Raw genomic sequence first — 11686 nt, 5'->3', positions numbered from 1 at the left:
AACAAGGTGAAAACCTCAACAGACAGACACTGCCTGCCTCCCTGCCTGCCTCCCTCCCTCCCTCCCAGTTTTCCCGATGTAGATTAGACATGCGTGTGCCATGACTGTGTCAGCCTACATCAACAAATGCACCGAGGACGTCAGCACCACTAAGAATATCATCACCCGGGGCAACCAACGACCCTGGATGACTGAGGAGGTACGTCAAACGCTACGAGCGCGGAACTCTGCCTTCAAGTCTGGCGACAAGGAGACACTGAGGACAGCGAGAGCCAACTTGAACCGTGCCATCAGGATAGCGAAGCGAGACCGCAGTCGAAAATTTCAGGATCGTTTCCACGACGTCAAAAACATCAGGAGTATGTGGCAAGGCATACGGGCGATTACAGACTACAACTCACTCTCCCCCCCCCCGGTGGGTGTAGTTGATGCTGACTTTCTAAATGGTCTAAATAACTTCTTTGGGAGGTTCGAGGCACTAAACGGCACTCCAGCAGTTAAAACTGTCCCCCATCAGGAAGAGGAGGTACTCTGCCTTGACTCCGCCGATGTGTTGAAGACCCTGAGGAGAGTCAACCCCTGTAAGGCCCCTGGCCCCGACAACATTCCTGGGCGTGTGTTCAGGGAATGTGCAAGTCATCTGGCTGGGGTCATCACAGACATTTTTAACACCTCGCTGGGTCAAGCCACAGTGCCGGCGTGCTTTAAGACTGCCTCCATCATTCCGGTGCCGAAGAAACCTCAAATCACCTCATTTAATGATTACCGGCCTGTTGCACTGACTCCGGTTATGATGAAGTGCTTCGAAAGGCTGCTTAAAGGTCACATCGTTTCCAGACTCCCCCTATTATTTGACCCGTTCCAGTTTGCCGACCGGCAAAACCGCTCCACTCAGGACGCCATCTCCTCCGTTCTTCACCTGAGCCTGGCTCACCTGGAGGAGAAGAACACCCATGTGCGGAGGCTGTTCCTGGACTTCAGCTCAGCGTTTAACACCATCATCCCACAGCATCTGGTAGGAAAATTGGAACACCTGGGCTTCAACACCCCCCTTCGCAACTGGCTGCTAGACTTCCTCAGCAACAGACCTCAGTCAGTCCGGGTCGGACAGAACACCTCTGATGTCATCACCCTCAGCACAGGCTCCCTTCAGGGCTGCGTCCTGAGCCCCCTGCTGTTCACCCTGATGACACACGACTGCGTCCTCAGGTTCACCACCAATCACATCGTGAAGTCAGCAGACGACACAACGGTGGTGGGGCTCATCAGAGACAACAACGACCTGGACTACAGAGAGGAGGTGGAGCAGCTGGTGGGCTGGTGCAGAGAAAACAGCCTGATCCTGAATGAGGAGAAGATGAAGGAGATCATCGTCGACTTCAGGAAAAAACAGCCTCACCACGCTCCACTGATCATCAACAGCTCAGCTGTGGAGGTGGTCAGCACCACCAAATTCCTGGGGGTCCACATCACAGAAGACCTCACCTGGACTATGAACACTACGGCACTGGTCAAGAGGGCACAAAAGCGCTTGTACTTACAGCGGAGGATGAGGAGAGCCCACCTGCCCCCACCCATCATGAGGACGTTCTACAGGAGCACCATAGAGAGCATTCTGACAAGCTGTCTCTCTGTGTGGTGTGGAGGCTGCACCGCCTCCGATTGGAAGAACGTGAGGAGAGTGGTGAGGACAGCAGAGAGGATCATAGGGGCTCCTCTTCCCTCCATTCAGGACATTTCATCTCAGCGCTGCATGTCCCGTGCCCGTAACATCATCAATGACCCATCACACCCCCACCATGGACTGTTCTCCCTGCTGCCCTCTGGGAAGAGGTTTGCAGCATCCGCTGCAGGTCCACCAGGTTCTGCAACAGCTTTTTCCCTGCTGTCATCAGACTGTTGAACACTGTTGAGCTCTAAACTGAACTCTGCATCACACATTCACAGAACTGTATGACACTACGGACCTCTATCTTGCACTATCTCGCACTACCAACTTTACTGAACTTGTATAAACCCTTTAAATAGAAGTTTAATACATGGTTTAGCATTCCTCTGCACACTCTTGAATACTGTTTTGCCTACTTGCACTATTGCATAATTATCACTGCTGCACTTTATACTTATTTTTAATATATATATATATATATATATATATATATATAGTATATATGTATATATATATATTTTCATAGGATATGTTACTTCTATTCAACTGCAATATCACTACTTTGTTGTAAGACGTATGCAACGGAATTTCATTTTGTATGCACCATGTGCAGACAAGATGACAATAAAGTTTGTCTAAGTCTAAGTCTAAGTCATGTCAGGTCAGCTGTCTGGAGAGAGAGAGAAGTCAGGACCTGCGGGCGGAGCACCACCGTGCCACCGCCGCCATGACGGAACTCAAAAGCAAACTCCATGAGGAGAAGCAGAAAGAGTTAGCCATTACCAGGGAGACATTACTGCGGCAGCATGAACTGGAGCTGATGAGAGTGATCAAAATCAAAGATGGAGAGATCCAGCGACTGAATGCCTTGGTCCTCAGCCTGAGGGACGGCTCCATGGACAAGGTGATCCGCTCTATCCGTGTCTGACTATCCGCACGCCACGTCGGGCTTCGATGCGGCCGCTACCGTATTGTGTAGCTTGTCCCCAGTAAGCGTCGCGGCGCTCCGTTGCGGTCTCAACGGCCCGGTGTGGCGCAATGTCTGCTCAGGTGAGGAGGGGGGGCGCTTTGCTGGCGGAGGTGGAGGAGACGCGGCGGTGTCGGGAGACCGAGCGGTGTCGCCTCCACCAGGAAGAAGAAGCCCTGGCAGCGGCCCAGCAGGCCTGGCAGTCCCGAGCGGCCGAGCTCCGATCGGCTCATCACCAGCATCGGGAGGAGCTGAGCCGAACCAAGAGAGACTGCGAGAGGGAGATCCGCCGACTGGTAGGACTGATCAGATGCGCGGTGCGTGGCTATGTTCCCAATTTCGTTGTATACCTGCAGTGCAATGACACCTAAGGCATTCTATTCTATTCTATTTCACAAGAAGAAAATGTCCGGTTGCTCGCTTCGCTTTTGTCACAGCAAAGGTGTTCTAGTCGATTCAAGAAAAAAAATTGGCCGGTTGCTCTCTTTGTTTTTGTCACAATTCTGGCAAATGAGTTTGCCCGCCTGCCTGAGCGCTCCCCGTTTGTACATCCAGACGGATGAGATCAAGCTGAAAGACAGAGCGGTTAGTGTTTTGGATGAAGCCCTGGGGCCGGCCACGTCCACCGCCTTCAGCTGCAGACTCAGTCTGCCGAGCAGCAGATCGCTGCCCTGAGGGATTCCCAAAGGGCGGGCCTAAACTACCCTGGAAGTGGGGTCAACGCCGCTACTAGCAATCCTCTTCATTGCGTAAACCACCTCATCACACACTTGCAGTACGCATGACTTAGTTCGTTGCTGGAGGAAGGTAGCACAAAAACAGTTTTGAACTTTGAACGAGTGCTTGTGTGTGTGTGTTGCGGGGCGTTTTCAGTCTCAGGAGGATCGGGACACGCGACGGTTTCATCTGAAAATCGCTGAGCTCAGCGCAGTCATCAGGAACCTGGAGGATCGAAACGCCCTGCTTTCTGAAGAGCGCAATGAACTGGTAATTTATTGACGGCACGCTTGAAGGTTTGCGCTACGTTTGATGCGCGCCATCCAGCGAGGCACCCATTGCGCTTGCTTATTAGTTGAGCGGCGCGTCGAGTCGGTTGCCTGGTAGATGTCTTTTATTGGGAGCCAAAGCCACGATTCCGTTCAAACCGATGCAAAAGGAATGGATACGTTCTGGCCCGCGTGTTGTGCGTCTTTCACATCCCGCACTTCATGCTTGCAGCTAAAGCGACTGAGAGAAACAGAAAGCCAGTTTCTGCCACTCCTGTACAAAAACAAACGCCTGAGCAGGAAGAATGAAGAACTCTCGCTGGTGCTGTGTCGCCTTGAAAACAAAGTGCGCTTTGTCACCCAGGAGAACGAGGAGATGGCAAGCTTGGTAAGTCGACGCGGACAACGGCGGCGTGCCAACAGAGTCCACTGCATTTGTGTTCCACAGAGAAGGCCTAGTTCGCTCAATGACCTGGACCGCGGTTGCGGCCAGCAGGACGGTGAAATGGAGTTCCTTCAAGTTGTGGAGCAGCGGCACATCATCGACGACTTGTCCAAGGTCTTCAGGCAGGCGACTCGGTGCACGTACGGCAGCGCCGCGCTCGCTCGCTGTCGCCAGGAAACCTTTTCCGTCCAAAGCTTGGCCGGCGGCCGCCATCCAAAAAATTGGCCCCTTAAATTCCGACCTTTCAAGCAGGAGCATTGTGCGCACGCGTTTGAACACGCTTTAGACTTGTTTTGCCGTTTTCAGCAGCTCAAAGCTCCCGTTTTGTCAGCGCCTTTGCCACTCGCTGTGCGCTGAAAACGACGGACTTGCCCGGCTGCTCAGCCCGTCAACCATGAGCCGCGAGCGCGACATCATTGTCCGTAGGCAGCTAGTGGCAAAATGCACCCTGTTAGAGTTGCGCTCGCTCCAACTTATTTTGCAAGAACCACACGGGAGACAAGTAAGTTCTTTTGGACACCTGCAGGTGGAGAGTCCATCCGTTGTACGAATGAAGTCTAACTCTCGGCTCCTGCACGAGCATTTTAATTAAGAGAAACAGGGTGGGTGTAAGAGTGGATTGAATAGAGGAAGCCCTTGACCTCTAGTCAAAACATAGCAAGGGGTGTTTTACGACTTTGTGTAGGAAGGGATAAGCGATAGGGATAAATAAGGGATAAATAATATTATTTATTACAGGTTGCAGTCAAAGTCAAAGCAACATAATGATACGATAAAGATAATCTGGAAAACCCTGACACACCCTGTAGTTGTCACTTTTGGAAAAGACGAGCGTCCCTCCAATCATCGCCGGTGACGTGTTTTTCAGGCTCTGGAGACAGGAGCTCATGTCAGAAATGTCATTGTGAGTCGCGTTTGTTTCTGCGCCGGAGCCGTTCGTTCCCTTTGCATCCAAAGAATCTCAAAGGCGGATTATTTGTGTCGACAGGAGAGAGATTTGCTGCTACGATACCGACGTCGAGAATCTCTGAGGAGGAACAAAGCGTGAGGTCCTGCAAGGTGAGTCTGTTTGTTTGCGGCTGCTTGGTGTTGCGCAAGATGAAATGGCCTTTTTCTCGCTATCGTTCCTCTCGTCGATTCATCGTGAGGTGTCGCTTCAGTTTGTTCAGAAAGATGTTTGCTTCCGCGCCCGCAGGTCATCGAAACATTTTACGGCTACGACGAAGACGTGTTGGTGGACTCGGACGGATCGTCCTTGTCTTTTCACACCGACAGAACCCCCGACACGGAACCCGAAGAGGTAGCCCGCCATTTCTGCCAGCGTATTGGCACCAAACATTCCTCTTCAGCCTGGAATCGGACTCGTCTTTGCGTCGCGGGTGCTTTGTCGCCGGTCTGACTGATTCTGGTACTAGTGCTGTGTTGCATTGGTGTGTGCATGAAGAGGCGGAGCTTCGCTACCGCCAGCTGACGCAAGAATATCAAGCGCTGCAACGAGCCTACGCTCTGCTAGCCCAGACCAGCGAAGGGGACTACGACGCCGAGAAGGAGATCAAGGTGGCGCCCCTTCCCGCAACCCCCGGCCGGGTCGCAGCCTCCCCGTTCTCACCCAGCCTCGGGTGTTCTCTGGTCTGAAAGGAGGAGGAGGAGCCTCCCTCCTCCTCCTTTCAGACCAGAGAAAAGCTGATGGTAGAAATGGGTCACTATCAAAGCAGAGTAGCAGATCTGGAGTCAGCGCTGAAGCAACAAGGACAGGTAAGCTCATCAATGAGCGCACCTTTTTCTCAGACAAAATAGCTACATTCTTCAGTCACTCATTCGTCTGGCATTACTGGACCAACCCCCCCCCCGAATGTGGCTGGGAAAATGCGGAGAAAAGCAAATGTCATTTTCCAGTCAACCAAAGAATTTGTGGATGAAAATGACACAACATTCCAAAGCTGTCCACGCGTTTGTCTCTTCTAGAATGTCAAGTGGGTGGAGGAGAAGCAGCTGCTGCGTCAGAGCAATCAGCAGTTGGCCGAAAAGGTGACGGAAAGAAAGGCGCTGGGCGGAGTCGCTTGGCGTCACACCCGTCGGGAAGCCCCGCAGATGAGGTCTGACTGTCTTTTCAGGTCAGGCGGATGGAGGCGGAAGAAGCGCGTCTGAAAGAGCACATCCAGGATATCCGAGACCAAAACGAACTGCTTGAGTTCCGCATCCTGGGGCTGGAGGTGGGAAGACTCGCACAAGCGTGTTGAGGCCAGAGATGTGACGGACGGACGGACGGACGGACGGATGCATGCCTCTGCCTTTCAGGAGAGGGAGTGGCGCTCCCCCGTCTTGAAGTTTCTGCAAGTCCGTTTCCCAGACGGCCTCAGCCCTTTGCAGATCTACTGCGAGGCCGAGGGCGTGAGCGTACGTAAGGCGTCCCTCGCAACCCTAACCTTAACCCGAGGTCCCAGAACACCTTACATTGCTCCTTGCGCCTTTCCCCCGGACATCGTCATCAGTGATCTGATGAAGAAGCTGGACATCCTGGGCTATAACGCCGTAAGTGTATGTCGAACTCCTTATGTTCGCACTCCACGAGACTCGGCGGCTCAAATGTGACTTTTGGAAGGCTTTGCGCTGAAAGAAGCTTGTTGACGCTGTGCCTTTGGGCTCTTCTATGTTCTGCAAGCAGAAGGGCTACCTGGATGAAGAGTTGGACTTCAGGAAGTGTTCCATGGACCAGGCTCATAAGGTAAGCCGCCCTCAAATCTCCCGCCGGACCACTGATGGACGAGGATTGCGGCCCAGAGGATCCTGGAGCTGGAGGCCATGTTGTACGAGGCGCTACCGCAGCGGGACTGCCCCGCCACGGACGGCGAAAAAGCCAGCCACGCTGGCGTGAATGACGTGCTGACGGCGGATCAGAGAGAAGAGCTTAGGAGCGCCGTGGACCAATGGAAGCGAGCCCTGATGTGCGAGTTGAGGGAGCGCGACGCTTGCATCCTCCAAGAGAGAATGGATCTGCTGCACAGCGCGCAACAGGTAAGGGCCCAAAGCCAGCCCGGCACTTACTTGCACGCTTACTGGCTTTTGAATGCCACTTTCCATTTGTCCGTCCTAGAGGAACAAAGAGCTGAAAGAATTCATCGAAGCTCAGAAGAGACAAATCAAACAATTGGAGGAGAAGTTTCTGTTTCTCTTTCTATTCTTCTCCTTGGCCTTCATTCTGTGGCCCTAACACCAGCTGGTGAGTGAGCTCCATCGGCACCGCACTCGACACCTCCGATACACTGCCAGCCGGTCTCAGACGTTGGCAGACGCTCCGATGCCAACGTATACCCCCCGCCACGGTGACAGAGGCACCGCGTCACACCGGCGCTCATCCAATCAGAAGGCAGGAAAAGCAAATTCACATGCAGGGCACTTTTGAACCAGAAAAGAGCGCCACAAAAAACGGTTGTTGCCCCAAACGCGCACTAAAAAGGGTCAGAATAACAAGAGTCCCACTGGCCAGCCGGGGCCACCCGTCCAGCTGTTTCTTCAGGGGGGAAAAAAATTGAGTCACCGGTGAGTACATTTTGCATTTAGCTCTGCTTTTCTGCTTCTGTCTTCAAGTGTGTGGCATCCTGCGATCAAAGATTCAGCCAACCCCAAAGCGGTTGACCTCAACGTCCCACCACCATGCCTACCAGAGCAGGTGACGTGATGCTTTGGACATCCTTCCGTCTCAGATGCCCAAGAGTACTCTTTGCCACATCTGCGGCAATACGGTGTCTTTTCAAAGGTGCAAATAAATCCAGCGTGAGCGGAACACGCACGTCTTCGGTTTTTCCCGCATTGTTTGTGTGACAGCTGTTGTGAAAATTTTATACAAATAAAGTTGTATAGTACAGATTTGGCCAAGCCGCAACTCCCGAACCGCATGCGGCTCTTTTATGTTCATATCAACATTTGTGTGTGTGTGTGTGGGGGGGGGGGGGGGGGGGGGTTGTGCGTGTTGGCTTCACTTGAGTTCAATTTGGTATTTTGGTCAAAAGCGCATGTGGTGAAATTCCACAAAGTAGGATGGGCAAACACATTTCTTTAAACTATGAGTGTCAATTGGGCTCTCGAAATGGCAGGGAAAAGATGCACAGCAAAACGAAAATACGTAGATGAACGCAGGACGTTTTAATCAGAGTGGGAAAGTTTCTATTTTTTGTTGAACGTGATGGCAAACCATTCTGCCTGATATGTCAGACCTCAGCGCATTTCAAAGATTCAAATCTTCAGCGCCATGCACTTCAGCTCACTCCATGCTAACATTGATCAGGCGTCGAACCCGCAACATCATGCTTAAGAGGTGGCCATGCTAACCAGTGCGCCATTATGTCAACGCATAATAACTAAGTCTACTGATCAAAACAGCGGTTACTATATGACGTCGCTACGTCGTGGTCACGTGACGCAGACAAGACGTCAATGGACGTGGGCAGAGTTAACTTGTTTAAAAGGGAGTGGGCAGAAGAAATATTTAATTTATTTAAATCTATTTTGAGTGCACACCATTATGCCAATGCATAACAACTGTAAATCTACTAAACAAAACAGCGGTTGCTATATGACATCTGCCACGTCGTGGTCACGTGACATACGTGACGTCGATGGGCGTAACTTTCGCCGGAATTCAAATCCGCGGGGAGAGTTAACTTGTTTAAAAGAGAGTGGGCAGAAGAATTATTTAATTTATTTAAATCTATTTGGTGTGTGCGCCATTATGTCAATGCATAACAACTGTATGTCTACTAAACAAAACAGCGGTTGCTATATGACGTCTGCCACGTCGTGGTCACGTGACGCGGACGTGACGTCGACGCCTACTTTACATCCCACCGATCACAGGACCCCTCGGCTGCATAACCGTGCCCCCTTCCCAACCAATCGGATTTGCTATACGCGAAAACGACGCCAATGGAAAGAGCTTCCGCCCAAATTTAAATCCGTGGGCGTGGCTCGCAGCAGGAAGTAGGAAAATGGCGGCGATGTTGACAAAGACACAGCGGATGGTAACATACGACTAACAAGAGAAATATTTTTATTTTCTGCTTGCAACTGGACCGTCCAGAGCGTACACGGTAAGTACAACTCATCGTTTTTAAAAAGAAGTACTTTTGTTGCCCTGAAAAGCGAGTGAGCGTGGCGTTTGTGGGGGACGTCGAATTTCGACGATTCTTTCTGGTCAACGGTTGTAAATGATTGTGTTGATTAAAAAAGAAAACTTGATGTAACTCTACTTTTAACTGCCGTTTCAGATAGATTTGGAATTGCATCACATCCAATTTTGCCTAGAGCGTACACGGTAAGTAACACTCGTTGTGTTTAAGGAGATTTACGTTTGTAATAGCAGAAGTGTAGCCGCGTTGCGTTGTACGTGTGAATGTTGGTCCAGGCGAAATGTTAATGTTTAATTTCATTCCTTTAGGTTCCACGGTGTTTGTTGGCTGCAAGTTTTCCACTGCAAGAAGAGGCTCATATCATTGACCAGGAGCGAGCTACAATGGTGAGTAGCCATAACATTTATGTTAACCACTTCCTATTTCATGTCTAACAGTACTTGATTTAACAAATAACCATAAATAAATACAGTGTGGGCACTGAAGTTAACATATGTGATTATACTGCCTAATCTGTCACCGAGTAGATTGTTGCAAAGTAATATAAGATCCAAAGTTGTAATTCAGAATAGTTTTCAAAAGAAGGCCATTAGAATTATATACAAGTCTGATTACCCTGAACAAGCTATTAATTAAATCACAAATTCTTCAATTCAAAGATTTGGTAGATTATCAGACAAATAATGTCTAACAGTAATTGATTTAACACATCACGATAAGTAGATTGAGTGTGGGCACTCTCAAGTTAACATATATGATTATACTGCCTAATCTGTTACAGAGTATGTTGTTGCCAAGTAATGTAGAATAGATCCAAAGTAGTAATCCAGAATAGTTTTGAAGAGGCCATTAGAATAATAAACAAATCTGATTACCTTGAACATAATAACAAGCTAAGTGTTTAATATGTCCTATGAAGTCAAAATTGGGCACCATCATGTGGTGAAATTTGGAATTGCATCACATCCAATTTAGCCTGGGAACAAACAGATTAAATAAATCTTAGTTTTGAATAAGCCACTCCTTCTCAAACAAGTAAACTCTGCCCATTTCGCGCAGTAGATGTTCTGTTAATATCTAGTATTTATACAAAGTCATAATTTAAATTGCTTTCAACCTTCATTCATCGGTTCAACCAACATTACTCGCTCTTATTACCAACTTGTATTGATTTAACTAAGCGTTTAATACTTCCTATCAGGTCTCAAGGCAAGATTTGGCAAAATACAGTTTCAGCAAATCCAATTTTGCCAGGGAACAAAAATAGATTAAATAAACTAAATAAGTCTTCTTCCCATTAAATAAATCAGAAAAGTCTGTCTTGTAACCAGTCCTCTTCAAACAAGTAAAGTCTGCCCATTTTGTGCCGTAGATTTTGTGTCTATGCCTAGTATTTAAACAAAATCATAATTTAAACGACTTCTTTCCTTCATTCACTTTGGAAATTTGGAATTGCAGCAAATCGAATTTTGCCAGGGAACAAAAATAGATCAATTAAACTAAATAAGTCTTCTTCCCATTAAATAAATTAAAAAAGTCTGTCTTGTAACCAGTCCTTTTCAAACAAGTAAAGTCTGCCCATTTTGTGCCGTCGATTTTGTGTTAATGCCTAGTATTTATACAAAATCATAATTTAAAGGACTTCATTCCTTCATTCACTTTGGAAATTTGGAATTGCAGCACATCAAATTTTGCCTGGGAAGAAAAGTAGATTAAATAAATTTAATAAGTCTTACTACTTCCCATTAAATAAATTAAATACGTCTTACTTGTTCCCACTCCTTCTCAAAACAGTAGTTTAAAACGAGGGCCCTTCACTCAATCTTTAACCTCAACCCCGCACGTTGTGTTGTATCTGTGAATGTTGGTTGTGGCCAAATGATAGTTTTCTTTCATTCGTTTAGGTTCCAAGAAAACTTGATGTAACTCTACTTTTAACTGCCGTTTCAGATGAGCGGGTATTACGTCGCAGTCATGTGCCGCGGATATGACGTAATTGCCCGAACCTCCGCCAAAATTCAAATCCGTTGGCGCGATGGCCGTGAGCCACTGAGCAGCGACGATTATCAACGGAAATATCTTTATTTTCTGCTTGCAACTGGACCGTCTAGAGCGTACACGGTAAGTAACACTCATTGTGTTTAAGGAGATTTACGTTTGTAATAGCAGAAGTGTAGCCGCGTTGCGTTGTACGTGTGAAAATTGGTCGAGGCGAAATGTTAATGTTTAATTTCATTCCTTTAGGTTCCACGGTGTTTGTTGGCTGCAAGTTTTCCACTGCAAGAAGAGGCTCGTATCATTGACCAGGAGCGAGCTACAATGGTGAGTAGCCATAACATTTATGTTAAACACTTCCTATTTCATGTCTAACAGTACTTGATTTAACAAATAACCATAAATAAATACAGTGTGGGCACTGAAGTTAACATATGTGATTATACTGCCTAATCTGTCACCGAGTAGATTGTTGCAAAGTAATATAAGATCCAAAGT

The 11686-nt window shown here is 48.4% G+C and overlaps 1 protein-coding gene across 6 annotated transcripts; it reads left to right on the top strand.

Annotated features, from left to right (window-relative positions):
- Positions 1-3351: 3351 nt before the first annotated feature.
- LOC148383111 (janus kinase and microtubule-interacting protein 3-like) lies at positions 3352-7868 on the top strand. 6 transcript variants are annotated; one of them, XM_088358746.1, is made up of 15 exons: positions 3352-3385; positions 3510-3623; positions 3855-4010; positions 4071-4181; positions 4594-4971; positions 5056-5126; positions 5263-5367; positions 5512-5822; positions 6033-6095; positions 6182-6280; positions 6366-6599; positions 6733-6792; positions 6849-7082; positions 7162-7287; positions 7656-7868. In XM_088358746.1, the coding sequence occupies exons 8-14, from the start codon at positions 5754-5756 to the stop codon at positions 7276-7278; spliced, it is 876 nt and encodes a 291-aa protein (XP_088214872.1). In that variant the 5' UTR covers positions 3352-3385; positions 3510-3623; positions 3855-4010; positions 4071-4181; positions 4594-4971; positions 5056-5126; positions 5263-5367; positions 5512-5753; the 3' UTR covers positions 7279-7287; positions 7656-7868. The 6 variants fall into 6 exon arrangements, with proteins under 6 accessions (XP_088214872.1, XP_088214871.1, XP_088214874.1 ...); XM_088358745.1 differs by having other exon boundaries at positions 3855-4181; XM_088358748.1 differs by having other exon boundaries at positions 3855-4971; positions 5512-5624; positions 5783-5822.
- The last annotated feature ends 3818 nt before the right edge of the window (positions 7869-11686 follow it).

This window comes from Syngnathus floridae, chromosome 17, assembly GCF_059516105.1.
Source record: "Syngnathus floridae isolate MCC-2025c chromosome 17, RoL_Sflo_1.0, whole genome shotgun sequence".
NCBI classification, from domain to species: domain Eukaryota; kingdom Metazoa; phylum Chordata; class Actinopteri; order Syngnathiformes; family Syngnathidae; genus Syngnathus; species Syngnathus floridae.
Note: the sequence above shows the minus strand (reverse complement) of the source record. Positions and strands in the feature narration are given on the sequence as shown.

Bases quoted from the DNA above. Each gene is read 5' to 3' on its own strand.
- LOC148383111 (XM_088358746.1), top strand. From the start codon at position 5,754: ATGGTAGAAATGGGTCACTATCAAAGCAGAGTAGCAGATCTGGAGTCA. The intron at 6,096-6,181 runs GTGACGGAAAGA...CTGTCTTTTCAG, and splicing joins ATCAGCAGTTGGCCGAAAAG to GTCAGGCGGATGGAGGCGGA. The intron at 7,083-7,161 runs GTAAGGGCCCAA...TGTCCGTCCTAG, and splicing joins TGCTGCACAGCGCGCAACAG to AGGAACAAAGAGCTGAAAGA.